The sequence below is a fragment of the Aplidium turbinatum genome, chromosome 2 (assembly GCF_918807975.1).
Source record: "Aplidium turbinatum chromosome 2, kaAplTurb1.1, whole genome shotgun sequence".
NCBI classification, from domain to species: Eukaryota; Metazoa; Chordata; class Ascidiacea; order Aplousobranchia; family Polyclinidae; genus Aplidium; species Aplidium turbinatum.
Genome location: NC_137473.1, coordinates 3108030 through 3129232, shown reverse-complemented (window position 1 = coordinate 3129232; position 21203 = coordinate 3108030). Strand labels below are relative to the sequence as shown.

The window sequence follows — 21203 nt, the reverse complement described above, 5'->3', positions numbered from 1 at the left end:
ACCAGAAATGTTTTCTAAGATCAGGCAGGTGTAGTGCATTAGCTGCCTGGTTTAACAGTTCCGTAGTATTAAGCGCGGCTACAAGCTCCTTTCTGGCAATCGGCCATGCACTTTGATGCTTGAGGACAACCCTACTTTTGCCAAAAACGAAGGATACGCAAGGGACTCCGTTACACAGCCTACGTATATACACAACGGAGGCAAAGGAGTGATTGGAGGCATCACTGAATCCATGTAACTGATATACGATATCATCGTCTGCACAACACGGCTCTGTGTTTACAAAATACCATCTAGGTATGGAAAATTCTTTTAGTAAATCTAATGAATGAATCCACGACTTCCACTCTTTTATGTAGCTTTGTGGCACTTCGGTGTCCCAATCGAGGCCTTCAATAGCCAAACGCTGCAGAATTAACTTAGCTTTAAGGAAGAATGGAGCGCCGAACCCTAGTGGATCGAAATTTTGGCCAAGTTGGCTTAACATTGAGCGACGTGTGTACTTCTCTAAAGGTTGGAGAGAGCACTTAATGAAGAATGAATCTGACTCGGTTTGCCACACACAACCTAGAGTTTTTGCTACTGGTAAGTCTGTGTCGTCTTTTTTGAGGTCGATATCGCGAAAGGAAGAAGCTAACATCTCCTTTTTGAAGTTGGACAAAACATCCAACGCCCTTTTGTTGGCACTCCATTTCACCAAACTAAAGCCTCGGCTATCGAACAAGTCAATGGCTTCTTTTGCAATCTCAGTGACCTCATCAAGGCTATTTCCAGAGAATATCAGATCGTCCATATACATATTTTTTCGAATGGTACTCAGGGTCAGGTCACTGGCTCCAGTGGGGTTTTGTTCAATCATTTTTTGAATGGCTAAGCAGGCGACGTATGGACTGCTTTTAATTCCCCAAGGGTGTACACAAAATCTAAACGGAATTACTTTGCCCTTTTCGATATCATTATTCTCAAACCACAGCAAACGGAACAAGTCGCGTTGTTCCATTGGTAATTGAATCTGGAAGAAGCACTTGGTTAGGTCTGCCATTAGGCCAAACTTTCCCAATCTAAAGCGAGCCAGAACTTGTGTTAAAGGGTTTAATATGTCTGGGCCCGACAAAATCACATCATTAACACACCTACCCTTAAACTCAGATTTGCCGTCATATACCACTCGCTTTTTTGCTTGGGATGTCACAAAATATGGTAAGTACCACACACATGCTGATGAGTCATCGTCTTTTACCGGCTCAATGTACTCACTGGACTGCATTTCAGTCATCGTTTCTACTAAGAATATTCGAACATCAAACTGCTTTAAAGCCTTTCGTCGTAAGCTCAGAACACGGTCAAAAGCCAAAGAGTGGTTATCCGGTAATTCAAAGTCGGTTTTTAAAGGTACGGGCATTTCAAATCTCCCATCTTCAACTTTCATTTGCGTCTCAACAAATTTTTGTGCTATGACATCATTGCGGGACAGTTCTATCGTTTCATCTGTTAGGGTTAAATCCTTTATTACATGTTTTAAACGACTGATTTCAATCTCCTGCGCATCAAAACTGTCAAGACTAAGTGACTCCTCAGCGACGTTACCATTAATGGCAACACGACGTACTTTAGAATCACCAGAGATCATAGAACCTCGACCTCCACTAGCCAGCCAGCCCAGTGGGGTTAAAATAGCATGGGGCTCTTCCCGAGTCATGCCAACACGTTCTTCTAATACTCGCATCAAGTAAGCATGGTCATTCCCGATTAGAATATCGACCGACATTTTGTTAGGTAACGAAATCAATTCAACATTATCGAAATGTGAAAACCTATTTAAGTCTTGATGCTGCGGCAATGTTTCGACATGGTCACTCCAAGGTGCATTTACCACTGCTTCCACATCACCATACAGTTCGTCAGTAACTAAGGATTGGATATTAAATTTAACCAGATCAGAGTGTATTTCTTGTTTGCCTGCTAGAGTGTCCATGCGGAAGGATACATTATCCGTGGCTTTTAGATACAATTCTTTAGCCAATCGGCTTGAAACAAATGTGAGCTGAGAGCCTGGGTCGTGTTGACAGTAAACCAGAGTGGTCTTTCCATTAGATGGGTTTATGACCCGCGCAGCCGTGACACGATTAAACACTGCCCTCTTATGAGCGATGCTTACGCTACGATTAGTGACGGCAGGTGCCGTTCTAAGATCATTGCCATTGCCCGATGTTCCTTGAGGATTCACATAGGCGTCGTGCAGTAGATAATAGTGCTTAAATCGGAAATGTTCGCCGCAGCGCCTACAATTACATGATTGGGTGCAGTTTTTTGCTTCGTGTCCTAGACGTAGGCAGTTTAGACAACGACCAGTCGTGGCGATGACATCTCGGCGTCGCGACGGCGTCAAGTTTAGGAACTCAGGACAATTGGGTAGTCTGTGACGCTCTTGCTTATTCCTACTCTCACAATAGATACAAAGTATGTCCTTCCTCGTACCCTCAAAAGAGCGGCTACCAAACATTTCTTCTCGGCTCCCAGAACAAAAGCCAGACCCGCGACTGCTACCTTGGGTGACATTTCTGACAGGCTGTGCTGAGGTTTGACGAATACGCATAATGTGATTATCACTTGCCGACCGTTTTGTATCTTTTCTAGCAACGACTTCCTCCATTAAGCGTATGGCGAAGTCCGTAGAGCGACACGTCTCTTCGCAATTTACGAAATCCATTAGGCTTTGGAAGCTTGGTTCCTCGGTGCTACCATATTGCTCTTTCAGATAGTACAAAAAGTCTTTCTTCGCATATCCAGGTAATCGACCTGCTAAGTCTAGTACAAAACGTCCTTCTAGCTGATGACGCTGGTTATACGCTCTAGCGAAGAGGGTACACTGAGCCAGCTCGTCTTTGAATTCCTTTATTGAGGATGATGACATCCCAGATAATTTATTGCCATGCCGTATCCGCCGAATCTCCGGCTCCGCGAGAAATCCGCCTCTAACACCAAAGCGCTGGGACAAGCGATCCAGCGACATATCGATCCTTTCCTTTTCGCTCCAACCAGAAGTATCCGATGCTAAGTTTGAGATGGTTTGCGCGGCGCTACGTACGCAGGCTGCCTGTAGCAAAGTCAGCCGATTTCCCTCAAATGGGCAACTCTCCATTAGTGATTCAATACGGTTTTTAAAAAATATAAATGGCATGTTGTTGCCGTCATAGTTGATCAATGCGGCCCTGTCATAGAAAGTGCGACAATTATGATATTTATAGAACCAGTTTTGTTGATCCTCAGCACCTCTGTTTGCATTAAGCCCTGGCGGGGATGTCATAACATGTCTAGTTTCACGGCCATCATCTTTAACTAGTGGTGAATTACATCTCTCACCTTTAAGATCTTTCCTTACAGTTAAGGGGCATGTTTGTGACGGTTTCACAACCTTCTCTCTATAAAAATCACGTTGATAATCATAATGAGGTTCTCTTTCAGCGGCCCCATGGGTCCCCCCGGGCGGTTTTGCCAAAAAATTATCTTTAGTCCACGTTCTATACTTGTTTGTGAGGGCGTTTCCTGGAAAGAGCTTTCTTAGGGAAGTTTCTCTATGTGGCGGTTCCATTAAATTCTCCTGTTTAGCCTGGCTCTGTTTAGGTTGGGCATCTATGCTAGCGGCCCCATGAATGTCATGGGATCTCCCAGGCGGATTGATAATGTCAGCGTCCCACCTCTGGACCTTTTCTATCGCTGTAGGGATGTAGTCGGTGACTCCGAGACTACTGGCCGTAGGCCGTCGTTGCCCGCGCTCCGACCCTTGGTCCGATCCACATTGTGAAAACAATTCAAGCTTACTTTGCCTTGCTCTCAGTTCAGCTGCCTTGATCTGCATTTCAATCTCGGCTCTGGCTTCGGCTTCCTCGGCTTTGGCTCTGTTCACCCGCATCTGTTTTTCCCACCGCAACTTCTCCATTTCGAGCCGGATTTCAATCTCTTCTTCTTTTGAACGGCGCGAGCGACTACTCGAGGCACTGGTGGTTGATTTTCCTTTTATTGTACCTAATTTTGTATCTACCTTGGAGATTCGCTTCTGTTTTATGGTACGTTTCAATTCCTCAATCTCTAACCTGACCTGGTCTGTAGCTTCAGATATCATAGTGCTATCCTTTAGTTTATTCGCAAGTTCTAACAGTTCTCCAAAGTTGCCCTCTAACTCCGCCATATCAACCAAGGCCCGCTCTAGCAACGCTTCATCATGTACCATGGGGAGACCTCTCCTTAATTCTCCAACCCCCTGCAGCACCTCTCTTTTTTTGTGTCTGACGTCCCTGAGCACAGCTTCTGCACTGGAATCAGCATGGGTAAGGCTGCCATGAACCCCCTGAGGATACACCTGCCCAACGCCCGGGTGTTCCGCCGCACCACCCCCAGACGCAGCGCCCCCTGTCCCACTGCCAACGGGAAGCGTACGAGACACCGGATGGCCACCGTCACCTTCCATTTATCAATTTAAGAAATTACACTACTGTATACTACAGCCTACACACAGTAATATCGACACACGTAACGTAATGGACAGCGTAACCAACATTAATTAGTAACTTACCGCTCTCTGAGTTACGGTGGAGCAAGCCTTTTGACAAACAATACAGTATTTTACACAAGTTATTATACACAATTAGGCTCCGGTACAATAGAGTTCCAGTTTACAACACAATTAAAGTACGGTTATATTAAAGTCCTTTCGTTGCAGGGATGTGCTGACCACCCCTTCAGAAGTCTTCCTTGGTTGAAATTTAAATTTGTTAGTCTTTAAGTTAGTCCTTTAGTTCTTGTTCTTTCAATTCTGTCAATTTTGTTAGTTCTTTTAATTCTTTTATTTCGTTATTTAGATACTTTATAGTTCTTTACTTCAGTTGTCCAATTATCAGGTTTTTATTTTTGGTTACATGAGTAGGTGCTCACTGCCTACCTACAATCCCTCCTCGGTCTGCCTGAACCATACTTGCAATTGTTTCTTGTTGTTTTTTGATTTATTGAGCGCGAGTTGGGATAAAAACCTGATTTTGTATAAACTTACAATGGCTTTAACACGACAACTTAAATCCGTGGTACACATTCATTTCTCTAGCTTGCTTTTTTCGATAATGAAATGAAACTCAACACACAATGGCAAATACTCTCCAGAAACCACGGCTCCCGGCACGCGGCAAATGCGACAATCAGAAATTAAACGTCTTGGTCAGAAGGCGCGCCACGTAACGTATAACAGTGAAAGAACGCAAATTCAACGTTGCTTAATTCAACCAACCAAGTTACAAATTTCATCACAATTTCAATTCTAATCAAGAGGGCAATCGACCCGCCGGAACACAGATAAATGCAAAAAAAGGACTATTTCCAGATTTTATATAGAAAGCAAGTGTTTGCAGCAACGATAGTGAGTAGCCTATAACTTGCAGAGGAGTGAGAGGAGAGGACAAATAGCTACTCAACATATTAGCTCAGTAGCCTACCAAGATCAATAGTGTATTTGGTAGCCTATAGTACAGAGGTGGAGCATCTTTTTTAGCGTCCGAGAGGAATGGAATGTCTTTGGAATCGCCAATGAGACGTGGAGCATCATTGCGTCTATTTCCACCCGCTGCCAAGCATGCCTACCTAGCGAGATAGGCACATATGTCAAGCAGCCTCGTCAAACTTTATATGATAAGCCTATACGATATCATCAGCATTTTATTTTTTGTCGTTAACTTGTGCTATTTAAATAAAATTGCAATTGGAGACGGATAAGAAAAAAAAATTTGGCGAGTCTTGTAACAACAGATTAAAAGATAGAAATTGAAATAAATGAGTGTAGAATTGTTCCCGATTTGGATTGAGGAAAACGTTATCTTTGGACTAAAAATCTTCTTTGTGAGCTTAATCCTCACAGTTTTGCATCCTAGCCTACTACTTGCAGAGGGTTTGAATCGCTCAGGCCCGGTCACCGACTTTCACAGAGTGAAGTTTTCGATCTTTGAAGTGTTGTGATCTGTAATTATTCCATTCAGTGCCGCTAGATGGAGAGCTTGGTATACATTGCTATAGCTCACACCCCAAGAGTCGAATCAGAGCTGATCTTAAAGGATTTTTTGTTCGTGAAGTAAGGGGTCTAACCAACTAAGCCATTTGGCCAATTTTGTGAAAAGCGTCAATTTAAAAATATATCCAATTTTCAAGTTGAAGAAATCGTTTAAAAAATGGCGGAAAAACATAGTAAGTTTGCCTGGCAGCGGTAAGAAATTCATTCGTTCGAGTGTGGAAACACTGAAATAAATTTTTGCTAAATGAGACCTCTATGATTAGACTGACTTCTAAGTTCTAAATGGTGAACAGCGAATTTACGCAGGTAGTGGTAGATAGAGCTGATAAGTTCAAATAAAAAATCACTGACGTTGAAATTATATTGAAAGTTTAGCAAAATGTCAAGATCATTATGGATGGGCGACGTGAGTGTCCACTTTTAATGTGATACAGCTAGTTTGTTTTAAGTGTACTAAATCTTGTTTTGCATTCTTTCGTTTCGAGCAATTTGGTCAATTTCTTTGCAGGAATGGAAATATTATTACACTATATATTTCAACACAAACGTATCCATCTGTGGGGTAGTGTTTTTTGGATTTTTTGAAGAAATCCTCTGCACTACTCTAGACTAGCTTCCATCTGATAAAATGATTGGTCGTAAGATGCATTCAAACCTTTCTTTGGCAAATTCGGTGACAGGTAAAGCTGTGGTATCAAATGAAATATTTACTGCCCACATAAGTATTGATATGACTGTTTGTACCTGCGTATTTGTCTAACTTGCACTACTTTTAGTTGGATCCCCATATGGATGAAGCATTCATAGCGAGAGTATTCCATGATATCAGCCTTCCAGTATCTGTAAAGGTTATTCGAAGGTAAGTTTAATAGTTGAATTAGAAATACTGTTCTTGTGTTCTCAAGCATTCTGACATCTGAATGAACATAGCAGTGTGGTAAGAAAGAAAAGCAACTTGCAAGTTTTGTGATTAAGCACATGGCACAGGGCAGTAAATACCGTACTTCCCTCAACACCACCATGAGAATAATCACCGGTTACCTGCTCCCAACTCCCACTGACTTTCTGCCGGTACTATCAGGCGTAGCCCCAGGTAGACTTCGTAGGGAAAACCACGTATGTAGTCTGGTCTTCTCCCGACATGCTGCAGCTATCTGCAAATCGAACTTCCACATTTCCGAAGTTTGGAACCGTGAATGGAGAAAAGTTGCGAGACCAACCCAATTCACAGTCCTTCCCATACCAACACCCCACCTGGAGCAGAACTACCCCGGAAGGAATGGGTGAAGCTCAATCGCCTGCAGACTGGAGTGGGCCGTTTCAGCAGCAACATGTTCCAGTGGGGCCTTGTCAATTCACCATCTTGTGCATGTGGCTCTGATTTTCAAACCGCCCTCCACATTATTTATCAATGTCCTGTATACCGACCACAAGATAGACATGTGGACCTAACAACGCTCGATGAATACACAATCCATTGGCTGCTTCGCCTGGATGTAACAACGTGATCTGTGGTGGCCTCAAACGCAAGAAAAAGAAGCACATGGCTGCTTAGTGATATAAAAATGGCTCCAAAACGAAAGGATGTATGCCTCAAATAAGTAGTTTTTTTAATTTAATACAATGAAGTTTTCCAAAAAACTACTCATTAAAATAATAACAAAAATGGTAGAATTCACCTATATTGACACGTGAAGGAACGGCAGAAAAGTATCACCTAGGGATATGTAGAAAAGGGGATATGAAGGCTCGCAGCGATTGCCTTATTCTCATGACACTACCAGGGCAGTAGTTTGTAGTGCTTTAAACATGTGGTTCTTTTTTAAATTAGACAAAGTTTTGTAGTGCAGCTGGTACATTGAGCTACAAAAGACAGTTAGCAAATGTTACATAGAGCATATTTAAAGAATACTTGTTTACAAACACAGTTGAAAAGTTACCAGTAAGCTGTTTTTTTTTAACAAAGCCAACGTCTGCAGACGTTGAATCAATGTAAAAACGACGGGTTTTGCTAGCTGGGTTGTGTGCTTTTGTGAATGCAAGTGCAAAATCGCCCATTACGTAATCACAGAAACCCTTTTAGTGGAAGGAAGTCGAGTTGCAACCGTGTTTATCTGTCTACTATTCTTTATTCACATTGCAAAAAAAATTCTCTATTCTTGGAACAACAAGTGCATAAGTCAGACATAAATACAAACTTGCATAGACGTTGACAAGTAAAAGTAGCCTACTTCGAAGAAAGTTAGAAACCCGTTGTGTCGAATAGCACGAAACGTGTGTGGCGAAATATTTGATGCCAGGCATTAGAACTTCGATCAAAGCATTTTCCCGCTGTGTTCAATGTTCTTTTCCATAAAAATAGCGGCTTTTTTCATCTGCATTTCTGAACGTCTGGTCGGAAACTAGGCTGTTTTCTACATGTGAAAAACTTTCATAGCAAGTATCCAACAGTCATTTTACCTGAGCAGTATTGTTAATTAGCTCAAACGGCGAAATACAAACTGGCATTTGGCAACTTTGGCATGCCAACGTCTAATGACATTTGGCATTAGACGTTGACAACTCAACGTAGCCTAGGTTATTTCATCTATAAAAGAAACTCGTTGTGTCGAATAGCACGAAACATGTGTTGCGAAATGTTTGATGCCAGGCGTTGGAACTTCGATCAAAGCATTCTCCCGCAGTGTTCAGAATGGCGGCGCTGACGCCTTGGGAGTTTCTCGTGTGAAGCGTCGCTTTTAGACCTTGCTTTGAAGTACCTGGCGAAGAAAAGTTTACGTAAGTCAGCACTCTTATGATTGCATCACGTGATGCCCCCCCCCCCCCCCGATTGTTCCTCGACCTGACGACGTTTAGTCCTCTCTCAGTTTTTTTCCTTTTTTTTTTGTAAGGCACGGCGTTTGTCGAATAGTGATAGCACGTGTCGAGTGACCTCGTCACCAAAAAAGGCAAAAGTCGCACCCCTGGCTAGATGTATAGCAAATATATGGGTTGTTGAATTAACAAGCAACCATGAGCATGCTGTGAATATCCAGGCCTGATTCTAATAGCGCAATGCAAGTTATCATAACAAGATTTTTTACACTACTATCGGTGCCAATTGTCATTTTACGATAAACACAGATTATTTACGATAAACAAAAGCCCTTCTATTGTCAGACGTAATAAAAGCCTTCGTATCCCCTTGACCCCTTCTTTAGATATCCCTGGTATCACCATAAAAAAATTCTACTACTCTACTATAGTGTATGCAAATGGGGACTTTGTTACAGGTGTCAGTATAGGCGATTTTTACTGTATGAGCAATTTAAAACAGTATGTATGGCAGCTCTGGTTATATAGGTATTTTATGAGCCATGCTAAATCAACTATCTAGACTGCATAGTTTCAATAGGCTAATGATTGGCCGTCTTCCCTAAAAAGTAGAAAAAATAACTTTATTGACTATGTACAATGTACATTATTTGTAGAGGTGGGCACTGGGCATAAGCATGTTACTTTTGTAGCGTCACTACTGTACTCATTCGGCTACTTTTTTAGTAAAAGTATTACTAATGGCAGCGGTGTTAAATTTTGGTTGGAGTAATATATGGTAGTGACTGCAGTAGTGATGCTACTTTTTTTCCAATATAGTGAAGAGGCGTGCTACGTTTCTTTGAGTCGCACTTCCACTATCTGCTATTTTTCAAGTGACAAAAAATAACTTGTCTTTTGGAGATTTTTTTATAAAAAAATGCGTGACAAAAATCAAGGCAGAAATTATTTGAGTATTGTGGGAAATATCAAGCCACGTTGATACCGACAAGAGTGACACCAACACCAGTCATGACTCCAAGGATGAATGTTTGTTTTGGTGACATCGTATGAAATGTAGATACGAAAAGAAAAAGCAATTGTGGGAGCCTTTTATTCAGACAGAACCAAGTCCTTGATCTTATCCATTAATGTAGACCTACACATCATTGTAGTTTGTTGAAGTCTCCTTCGAAGGCTGCTTACTGAATCAACCCCTTCTTCTTCTTGCGTTTGAGGCCGCCACAGATCACGTTGTTACATCCAGGCACAGCAGCCAATGGATTGTGTATTCATCGAGCATTGTTAGGTCCACATGTCTATCTTGTGGTCGGTATACAGGACATTGATAGATAATGTGGTGTGCAGTTTGAAAATCTGAGCCACACGCACAAGATGGCGAATCGGCGAGGCCCCACTGGAACATGTTGCTGCTGAAACGGCCCACTCCAGTCCGCAGGCGATTGAGCTTCACCCATTCTTTCCGGGGTAGTTCTGCTCCAGGTGGGGTGTTGGTATTGGGAAGGACTGTGAATTGGGTTGGTCTCGCAACTTCTCTCCATTCACGGTTCCAAACTTCGGAAATGTGGAAGTTCGATTTGCAGATAGCTGCAGCATGTCGGGAGAACGGGCGTCGAGATTTCAAGCGCTGGGGCTTTTGGGAGTGCAAGTTTAGGACAATCTGGTTGAGGAGGTGGTCATCCCTTGACATAGCTTGTAGGACCAGGCTATGTACGTGGTTTTCCCTACGAAGTCTACCTGGGGCAATCAACCCCTGTGACGGAATGTTGTTTTTTTTTGTAAATTGTTTCATTTCCATGGGTAATTAGGTATGGAAAGTTAAACATGGAAACTGCTCACCTAAATGATTCATACAATTTTTCCAAATAAACAGAAGCTGTCGCTAGATTTTCATGATTGTTTGCATTGAATTGGTCGTTTCCAAATCGGATATCTCCGAATTGGCTGCACCGAATAGTCGCAGACCATCTAACATGTGCAATTGTGCATGTTCATTGTTCATCTGATTAACACATGGAACTTAGTGTGAAAACGTTTCATAATCTTTATAAACAATATATTTTTATATTTTGATCCAGGAAAGACACCGGCATGCCTGCTGGCTATTGTTTTATTGAATTTGCTACCGACAGTGAAGCTGAGCGAGTTCTAAAACTCATCAATGGAACACACATCCCTGGCGTTACCCCGGTAAGAATTGATTTTAAACAAAGTGATATAATATAGGAAATGTAGTTGTTTGAAATTTTTGGATACCGGTATTTATGGAGTCTATTTCATGTAACTATGGGGCAGAAGTAATATTATTGCATGGAATACACAGATGTGGCAACAATGTAATTGGGTTGGATGTTGTTATTCTATGATGATGCCAACAAAACAGAACACATGGACTTCAAAAACTTATATATAGAAACTCATAGGCGCCGACTTTTATTTTTGCACGGGGTGGCGGATAGCACAATATGGCAACCTAAAAACTTTCAAACTGCATGTTTTTGTTTGATTTTTACTGAGCGTGTTTCGTAGATGGCAATTGCCTTTTCACACCTGATTTGTAGCTCGATAATTTACAAAGCAACTTTAAAACAAAGCACAGGAGGTATGTCGTGAATTTTATTGTTACGTTGCTGCTCTGACACTTAACATTTGGCAAAAGTATTTTTGCGAACAGCAGCTCTGTCAATCCAACTGTTAATCAACTGGTCAAGTTGTAACCGCGCAGTTTCTGCTTGATAAACATTTAAAATTAGGACGTGGTTCAATCGCTGTTGCGTCATGGTAGATCGCAAGTAGGTTTTTATGCGCCTGAGTGCACTAAACGATCGCTCCGCCTCGCAGGTGGTGGAAGGCAACGATAAGTATATTTTCACACTGCAGACCACGTTGGAAGCATTAATGAAATTGTTTCATTGCTTGCAAATAGATCAAGCAGTTGCGACATAGTTGCAAATCGGACAGAATGCTCTATCTTTGCATCTATCGTATTCTAGCCACGGGAATTCGCTCTCCCACGATTTTTGAAAGCTTCTCCCTTCAACAGCGATTATCCTGCTCGTGCTCGGTTCTTCCACCTCCCTGATCGTGCTAACGCCTTTTGGCAGTGGCACACTTTCGTTCAGGCGTTTGGTCACTTTCATGCTGGCTGAAATCCTGACTAGACGCAACAAAAATGACCTGCAATTTTGAACGCTGTTTCGGTGGCATCTTTAAGCTGAATAAAACTGGAATGTCGGCGAAAACTTTTACTGGACGACTTTTCGTAATTTTTTCTATGATGTAACAAGCAACTCCTATGTCAGACCAATAAATTCCCGCCTCAGACTTTTACAGGACGACTTTTCGTGATTTTTTCTATGATGTAACAAGCAACTCCTATGTTAGACCAATAAATTCCCGCCTCACAGTTTGTCATGCATTGACACGCAATATTACTGCATGAAGTAGATAACAAAGTAGAAATTAAAGCATGAAGTAGAAGTACATAACAGTACACTCCAATTAAAATCGGAAAATAATTCAAAATGCAAAATCTTGAGTAATTAAAAAAGGTTGCTTTTATTATTGGGAATTGGGGTGTAGCTTTCCTCGAATAGAATCATGTCAACGTGTAAATTTGCAGAACATTAAAACTGCTACTTTACTAAGTGCACTTTTTAAATAAAACTCAAAAAGTTTCGAAAATTGCATTTTTTTAATGAAATTTGAAAATAGATATTCATTTATTTATTTAGGGAGTGGAGCTATTAATCATCGAGATAATTTTATTTCCAAGTATTTTATAGCTGGCATAATTTATAGCGATATCATGAGCAGTTTAAAAAATTTAAAAAAAGATTTTTGAGGGAGGCAATGGAAAGATCGTATTTTGTTGATTAATAAATCCCATTGTAAACCTAACAAATGTAACAATGACTTATGACAAGTAACAAATAAAACGATCGCAACAACAAGGAAAAAACTCGTAGCCACGTGTTGCGTAATCTTCACGTAGCTTGCTTGATGTTACGCGAGTATCATGCTTGTGACAAAAACAATCATTTTCTTGGCAACACTGTATTGGTTCACCTCTTGCTTTACGTTGACTTGAAGCGAAAACCAATGATCAAAAAAAGATTTAAACGTCCGTTCAAATTACATTTATTTGCAGCAAGTAATGTAACCTAAACGGGGTGGCTGCCACCCCGTCACAGCGGTTACGGGGTGGCGTGGCCACCCCGTAACCCCGTAAGTCGGCGCCAGTGAAGAAAGTATATATTACCTTCATATCAAAGATTTTCAAGCAAAGCAAAACTATGCAAACCTCCATTGACACTGTTAGGACTATTCTGGTTCGAGAATCTAGTAACAAGTCAACAAAGTGATGGTAAAGACAAAAACATTCACAAAAACAGGAAGAAATTTGTACAAACAACATCACAAAATGAAAAACCAACGTAAACCTCAATATTAGTTGTGCAGAAAAGATGCCCTTTCTACCATCGCATTTTTTTTACTTTATTTTTTCCTCATGAAGCACAGTGTAGCACCAAGGTTCAATTTGTTGTTTTTGTTTATTATCGTTTGAGTTGAATTCTTCAACCCATTGCTTTGTTGCTCATCAACTGGTTACTGTGCAGTAGAATTTGTTTCTGCAGCATATATACCTAAAATCATTCATTTTATTGCATCCATCACATTGGTTGTTGTGAAGTTTTTGATGCTGTTGTTGTAACAAAGAATGTTTCTTTTCAGCCGAAAAGGTTCCGTTTAAACCGGTCACAAGCTGGGAAACTGTGGGATATTGGGTTAGTAGGTTTCTGTGGTAAAACTTTTCCTCAACCATTTCCGATTAGACGTTTATTATACTATTGTAAAAATGTTAACAACTCGCATAGAATATGTCAAAACAGGTGAAGAATATACAGTAGATATTGACAACAAAGTCATTGAATGGCAAAATCATTATGTCTGTGCTACAATATCTGATCCGTTTAACATTCTTTTATGATGATAACAATGTAGATTTTCCACTACACACCAGAAGCTCATGTGGAGGAGTGAAGGACTCAAGTGATGTCCATCCGGAAACAACTAAGTTGAAGATGCCATAAGAAATATTTTGGTGTCCTCATCAACTAAACTATTTGTAACAATATTCAATGCTTTCAGACCTTCCTACTCAATATTTGTTGGGGACCTAGACTCGTCAGTGACTGATGATAAGCTTGAAGACTTTTTCATGTCCAAGTACCGATCAGTGAAAGGTGCCAAGATTGTCTATGAGGATGGCAGCGTATCAAGGTAAACTACTGAGCAGTTGTGTTCACACAACTTTTTGAGAACTCAGTTTTGTTTAGAGTATTCAAATTTTTAAATTATGGAAGGATAAACCCAATAAGAGAAATTTTGAACCAATAAATCAAAAAAGCACAAACATTTTTCAAGACCAAAATTTATTATGTTGTTGTCGTATCCAGGCTTACGCCGATGGTTGAAGATTTATATTTTAAAAGTGGACAGGAAGCCAATCTTCGTGTCCACGACACAGCTGCATGCTCTTGAGCGGTGTCGAGCCGGCGCCTTTTCGAACGTCGAACCAGGGTTCCCAGCACTCAACTATGCAGTCTACGTTATGTTGTTAAAGTGCCCCTGACAGGTTGGATCCAAGTATAGTAACTTTTTAAAGCATTTCCTTGCGCAGAATCATACTTAGCGAACTTTTTAACCATAACCTCGTAGCTCGACTGGTTAGGGCGTAATTTACATCAAACGACGGCTCCGCAGCGCCACCACAGGCGAAACTCCATATTTCACTGCTCTGGGACGACTTTGGTGGTATTACGTCATTGTAAGTCGGCGTTCTTAGCGACGGATGAAACATACGTTTCCTAGATGTGATTGCTGGATCACAGTTTAGTCGGAGTTGGTACAAGCGGTTGCTTTTTTCAAAGATCTGTTGTTTTTTACAGTTTAATAAAACTGTACTGGATACGTTCCTACAAAATCTAAAATATACTTGAAGTGAAAAATGAAGAAATTGTACGAATCATCATTCATATTTAATTCATCATCACGATTCATAATATATAAAAGTTCTCTCTCTCTCATAATGTGCCCTCAGTACGTACATAGCAGAGTCTATACATGTAAAAGCCTAGTTTACCTGTACAAGGGTACGTTTTTGTAAACGTTGTTGTTTAGAAGTGCTGAAATCATCATCAGCAACTGGTTGCATCTTTGCTGTTATAGATGGTAGCCTATGGCAGATTCCTTCAAAATGTAAAGTTTGCTCAAGCCCATTTTTACTTGTGGTATTAACAAAATCATCTTCAGTGAAGTGAACAGATATGACTAGTTTTGTATGGCCCATCCTACTTTCGAACACTTGAAGAAAACCTGTACCATTTTCTTCTCAGCACCTTGTTTTGTGGGAAAGCGTAAAAAGAAACCACACGGTCTTTGTCACTGACACTGTCAGTCTGTCACATATTTATTTATTATTTATTTGCGCCAGACAAAGCTGTCCACATCGAAAACAAAACAACGAAATACTGTAATACACAAACTGAAAATGCACAAAGGTCACAGAGAGCCACCTTGGATGCCGTCGGTTTAAAAGCTCACTAAATAGGCTATCTACTGTCACAAATTTACATATAATGAGCGTTGGAAGAATTGAAAGCATTCAGAACGATAAAAATAATCAGATGACATCATGTCTGATATAAAGCGATTTGAGGAGTGTATGCAATCGGTTAATAAACGAAAACATGTTTTTTCCTCAATAAAGCATCAAACGTAGTTACATTATTCATTACTTGATATTCACGGGCACTGACCTAACGAGGCAAATTGTGCAATATTCTGAAAGAGTCATTGTAAGCAACACGTAATCGTTTTATACTAGAAGATCTAAACTTGTTTCACAACTGGGATAAGTAAAACGACATACAATAAGAACGAAATAAACTGTTTTTTACAGCGGGTGAGCATTTAGAAAAATTGAGATTTTGCATTATTTGCAGCACAGTACTGAGAGCGTACTTGCCTTGAAATATAATTTTCATCTGAGAACTATCAATAAATACACCCAGATATTTTACAGAGTCTGTGAACACAATTTCAGATTTACCTAGATGTAGCAGAGGAGCACGTAAAAGATAAAAGTTTTTTGGGGAAAATAACATACCAAATGACTTTTTAGAATTGAAAGTAATTTCATGTTCAACAGCATACTTGTGGCAAACATCTAACAAATTTTGTAAGTCACACAAACTAGGCGAGATGCAGCAAATGTCATCAGGAAACATAATATGATTTAGACAAGAGTTGCCAACATAGCAACCAACTTTTGTTTTATTGAGATAAGAAAGCTGATCAATATATACGGCAAAAAGATAGGGGCTTAACACCCCACCTTGTCAGACTCCGCTGGACACAGTAAATGACTGGCACAGGTGACCTTCCCACCTCACTTGCATGGTTTTTTTACTATAAAGGCACAAAGGTCACCAGTATTCCAATAAGCGAACAAAATAGATAGGCAGTAGGCACGTTACATGTGATAAGCGTTTTAAACAATAAATGATGATTGACTTTGTCGAAGGCTTTTGAAGCATCCAAAAAGACAGAATATACAGGAGTGTCATGACTGATATAAGAGGACACTGGTTGTTTTATTAAAAAACACTCATTTCAGTACTATGACCAGACTTAAACCCAAATTGATTGTCACTAGTATTCCAGAAAGGCAATAGATGATTCACATAAAACGTTCAAACAGTTTTGAGATTACTGTGGCTAGAGCAATAAGTCTATAGTTACCTGAATCTTAAATGTCGCCATTCAAATTCTTTACAATCGGGACTAAGACAGTGTTTAAGCAAGAATTTGGTACAGTGCCATGACTAAGACACATATTAAAAAGTACACTGATATAAAAACAAATAATCAGCATAAACAATATGTTCAGCTGAAATTTTGTCAGCACCAGCAGCGCGGTTTATGGCAGTTTGACAAGCAAGGAACCAATTGTGTCCATGTTGCAACAAAAGTTGTAATATTTATCCCTAGAAGAAATACATGAGTTAACAAATTCTTTTTCAGTGTTGGTTTTGCTAGAATTTAGCAAGGAGCTGTAATGATGTTTTCACATCTCAGCAATTGCTTCAGGACCTTGTGCTCCACCAACATTTACAGGAAGAGAACTCTTTTTGCAAGTCGACTTTTTTACTTTCTGCCAAAATGACCTATGTGAGCTGTCCAAGTTGAGTGCTGAGGCAAACACATTTGCTCTATGTTGTTCAGAGGCATGATTACAACGGCGAAAGGCTTTTTTAAACTCCTTTCGTTTGCTCTGCATCAACTCATATAGGTAACCATTTCACTGTTTCCCATTTTTCACCTACATGATGTAACTTTCTCTGGCAGTAGCATGAGCTTGCTTAACATGATTATTCCAACCAGGAACAGAAAATATGTTACATTTCTTCTTTACACCAACAAAGATTTTATCAGAAGCTGCTTTGAGAGCATCAGTTATAAAATTATAGAAAGAGTCTATTGAGGCAACATGAGAAGCATCTGAACAATGAAAATTATTGCATTTAATACTTTCAGTTGGCAAGGAAATTTGGGATAGATATTTTTAAATACAACAATACACATGAACAGCAATTTTTAAGCATTGCCTCAACCATAAATTAAAGGTAGCCTACTGTTTGTGAGATACTGTTGTTACACTGCAAATGGCTATAGCCAGATTAGGACAAACAAAAAAGTATCAAAATTGTAGCCCTATGAAACTGCAATTTCAATTGAATTGAGATGCTGTTTGATAAAAATAAACTCAACCTATTTGATCAAAACCTGGTAGTAATAGTAAGTTCACTTTTCTATTTCGGTAATTCTTAATTTGCACATCCTTTAGACCAACAGAGCCCCACACATTCACGTTTTGCAGTAGCGTACTCTACCTAACCAAGTCACCAGTCACCACAGATTGTATCCTTCCAGCTTACTGTGACGTCACAGCGATGTTGCCGTTTTTATTTTCGCAATAGAATGAGTGTCAGATTCGCCGATGTCAACGAAAGTTTGCAAGCGTGTAACTTAGTAGCCTGTTGATATTTTTTACAATTTTCTGGTCAGGGAAGTTTGTTAGTGTCACCTTTTTGGTATCTTAGGTAAATTTCGCAAATTTATTTACCTGTCAGGGGCACTTTAAAGACCGTAGAATAACATATACAATCTCACGATGTTAAAACGTTGTAAAAAATACGTATCCATCAAGTCAAGCAATATTTTAAACATTCTTATTACCTTCATCGTAAATTCAGTAACAAAGTAGCATCGTTAAAAAGGTTTGTAAAGTTTGGCAAGTGGAGCTCAGAACAACTTTAGTCCATTCCTTGTTATTGCATGCTTAACACACGAGCCATAAACAACTCAACTAATCACTCAAAATGTGAGACAAATTATTTTTACTTTATTTTTGCATGACCAATGTCTAATATTGAGCGATAACTATAACTGGTTTAGCTTGAGCGCGAAAAACGACACCCTAAAAGAAGCTTTTTAGGGGAAAATTTTCTTACGAGAGAATTTTATGGTCAAATTTTCTTCCATTGCGTCTATTCACCTACATTTTACAAACTCGCTCACAGTATCGTCCGTTTTTGTCCAACTTATTACACCTGTGGTGTGTGGGACTTTGTAACTCGCGAGGTGTCTTGTACAAATAGTGAATGCATTGTGTCACTGGTTTGAGTGACGTACCATGTGCTTACCATGTTGTGCTTTACAGAGGTTATGGATTTGTTCGCTTCAGTAGCGAGCTGGAGCAAAAAAAGGCGCTGTCGGAAATGCAGGGAGCCAGAGGCCTGGGTTCGAAACCCATTCGAGTTAGTGTTGCTACTCCTAAAGGGTAAGTGCCAAAGAATTCGAGTTCGACCGAAGCTTCATCGACAGATTCATATCCAGCTTTCAGTCAGCTTACCACTTGGCCCAATGGCCCATGTCTTCAATGTAATATTTCAGAACTAAAGTGATTTCGACGATTGTGTTGCTTTTGTTCGGTGTTAAGTTTAACAGTGTTTGAAGCAAAAGCATTTCATTGCAAATGCTCAGTATATTAACTTCGTTTCAACACAAAATGTTTAGTCTTAGCTCGTTTTGAATTAAATTCAAGAAGAATTCCATTTCGACCACACAAAAAATAATTGAATATCACTGTTGTACCAAACAGTTGTAGCTAAGCTTCGTTTTCTTTGAAGCAACACAGACGATTCAATTAAGTTGTGATACGAGAGTTTTAGTTTATCAATAATCTTGTGAAGACCGTTTAGCCGCCGTAAGAGTACTTGGGTTAGAACTGACATGCGTTGTTGGCGTTGGTTAGAAAATCGTCGGATGTTCCTTCAGCTGCCACCATGGACGCGGCACAGTACAATCAACAATGGATGAAGCAGTACACGGATCAGTATCAATATTATCAGCAATACTACAGCAATTACTACAACAACTACCCTGTAAGTTGCAACATGGAGTTCGTTATATTGTCTACAATTAGGCATACCACCATCAGTTGGCTTTAAAGGCACCTAAACTTATAACCTGATGAGAAAAATGATGCAAGGTGTTTTGAGTTCATTTGATGGTAACTCGCTTATATTCCGTCAAGGTAGTAGGTAGCGAATTGATAACCACTTTCATCAACTATTCTAAACTGAGCGAGGAACTGTTGTTTTGCAGTCGCGATTTGTGGCTCTTCTTCATTGTTGAACAATAATGCAATATGAAAACCTCGTAAGAGTTGCTTGGACTGCACCAATTGGGCGTGTTCGTGTTCTACTTCGGCAATCAGGGACTAAAACGATTTATGTTTGTTTTGCATGTACAGAGCGGCTTCTACCAGCAGCCAACCACCACCCCGGCACCCACTAGCCAACCCTCTACGAACTACTACTCCTCAGCTAAACATTACCTCAATACGAGGAGCTTACCGCCACACGACAAACTGGAAGGTTCGTTCAATTGCATGATCTTAGTTGATCAACGAAGCCAGCTGTTCCCAAAGTGCAGGCCGCACGTGGTCTGTGGGAACACTAGCTGTGGTCCCCTTCTGGACTCTAGAATATACAATCTTAAAGCTTAGGCTGAATTTCAAAGAAAAATGAGTGAAAACTTTAATACGGCCCTAAGACACGCGAAAAGTGAAATGTGGCTGAAAATACTTTAAACAGTATAAACACCCTTGAACTAAGCTATAGTGTTTTTTCTTAAAATTTGTTTAAGAGCAAATTTATGCTATTTTTTCTTTTTCTAATTCTGGCACTGCTTCGTCTGCTTCATACCAATTGACTCCTAGCACGTCATAACGTTACATTTTGTCGCTTCTACTTCTTTCTACAGCTTATGTTTTGTACTTTTTGCTGTGATGATCGGCAACCACACAAAGTATGACTCCAGCTCGTTTGCTCGGTCACAATTATGAAGTTGCTTTCTGACCTTTGCGAAACGATCGCTACCAGCAGAGCCTTTTAATGTTCTCGTGATGTCATTAATTCTCTTTGTCTTGAGCAGACCCATCGGAGGTGATTGAGATCGATGAGGAAAACGAGAAGTTCTTTAACGAGCAGACCGCTCTCATCGACTGGCTGGGGGCGCACTGGAGCGGCATCGATAGTTTGACTTCGAAGCTTCGTGACGTGTCGGCTACGTAACAATCGTCATCACTGCCATTAATGTTTGGTCATTTTGCAGCGAGGGGCTTGGGTTGTTCCTATTTGCTTTGTACAAAGGCCGACCCCCGCTTTGGCAACATTGTATTTAAGGTCTTCAGGAGTCGGGACCAAGAACTTCTGGGTTCAAGCGATGTATTTCTATTTGCTTTTGAAACGTTGCAAAAGTGGATGTTGCCAGTAGAAGGATTCCTTGCATGCTGAGTCACAGAACAATCTGTGACGTCACAAGGCTGTTGTTTGTTACCGCGTGCTGCTCATCACAATTTTGTTTTCCGCCAAATAAATTTCATTGACGACATTTGTTGCCGTGTATTGCAATGATTGATGATCAGCCCAACCGCGGTCTTCAGAAGCCGACGCTTTCTACGAAGGCCCTACCTATTCGTTCCACGCAATTGCTTCGACGTCTAGAAGTAAGTTAACAAATAGTACCTGATCCAGGGTGCATCTAATCATGCTCAGGACCTGAAGGAACCTTAACGTGCTCCCCGTTAAACAGAAACATTCAACTTTTTCATCGTGTGTCATACTTCCAAAATTAGTTGTTTAATCTGCTCCTCTTTGTTTGTAGAGCTTGCTCTAAGTAAATGATCAAAAGAAATAGAAAGCTC

The 21203-nt window shown here is 40.3% G+C and overlaps 1 protein-coding gene across 2 annotated transcripts; it reads left to right on the top strand.

Annotated features, from left to right (window-relative positions):
- Positions 1-6312: 6312 nt before the first annotated feature.
- LOC145764998 (tRNA selenocysteine 1-associated protein 1-like) lies at positions 6313-20890 on the top strand. Of its 2 annotated transcripts, XM_082576727.1 has the most exons (10): positions 6324-6458; positions 6561-6732; positions 6829-6911; positions 10945-11056; positions 13601-13653; positions 14018-14149; positions 18654-18773; positions 19248-19377; positions 19749-19872; positions 20432-20890. In XM_082576727.1, the coding sequence occupies exons 3-10, from the start codon at positions 6841-6843 to the stop codon at positions 20569-20571; spliced, it is 882 nt and encodes a 293-aa protein (XP_082432853.1). In that variant the 5' UTR covers positions 6324-6458; positions 6561-6732; positions 6829-6840; the 3' UTR covers positions 20572-20890. The 2 variants fall into 2 exon arrangements, with proteins under 2 accessions (XP_082432852.1, XP_082432853.1); XM_082576726.1 differs by lacking the exon at positions 6561-6732 and having other exon boundaries at positions 6313-6458.
- The last annotated feature ends 313 nt before the right edge of the window (positions 20891-21203 follow it).

Bases quoted from the DNA above. Each gene is read 5' to 3' on its own strand.
- LOC145764998 (XM_082576726.1), top strand. From the start codon at position 6,432: ATGTCAAGATCATTATGGATGGGCGAC. The intron at 18,774-19,247 runs GTAAGTGCCAAA...GGCGTTGGTTAG, and splicing joins AGTGTTGCTACTCCTAAAGG to AAAATCGTCGGATGTTCCTT. The intron at 19,378-19,748 runs GTAAGTTGCAAC...TTGCATGTACAG, and splicing joins ATTACTACAACAACTACCCT to AGCGGCTTCTACCAGCAGCC.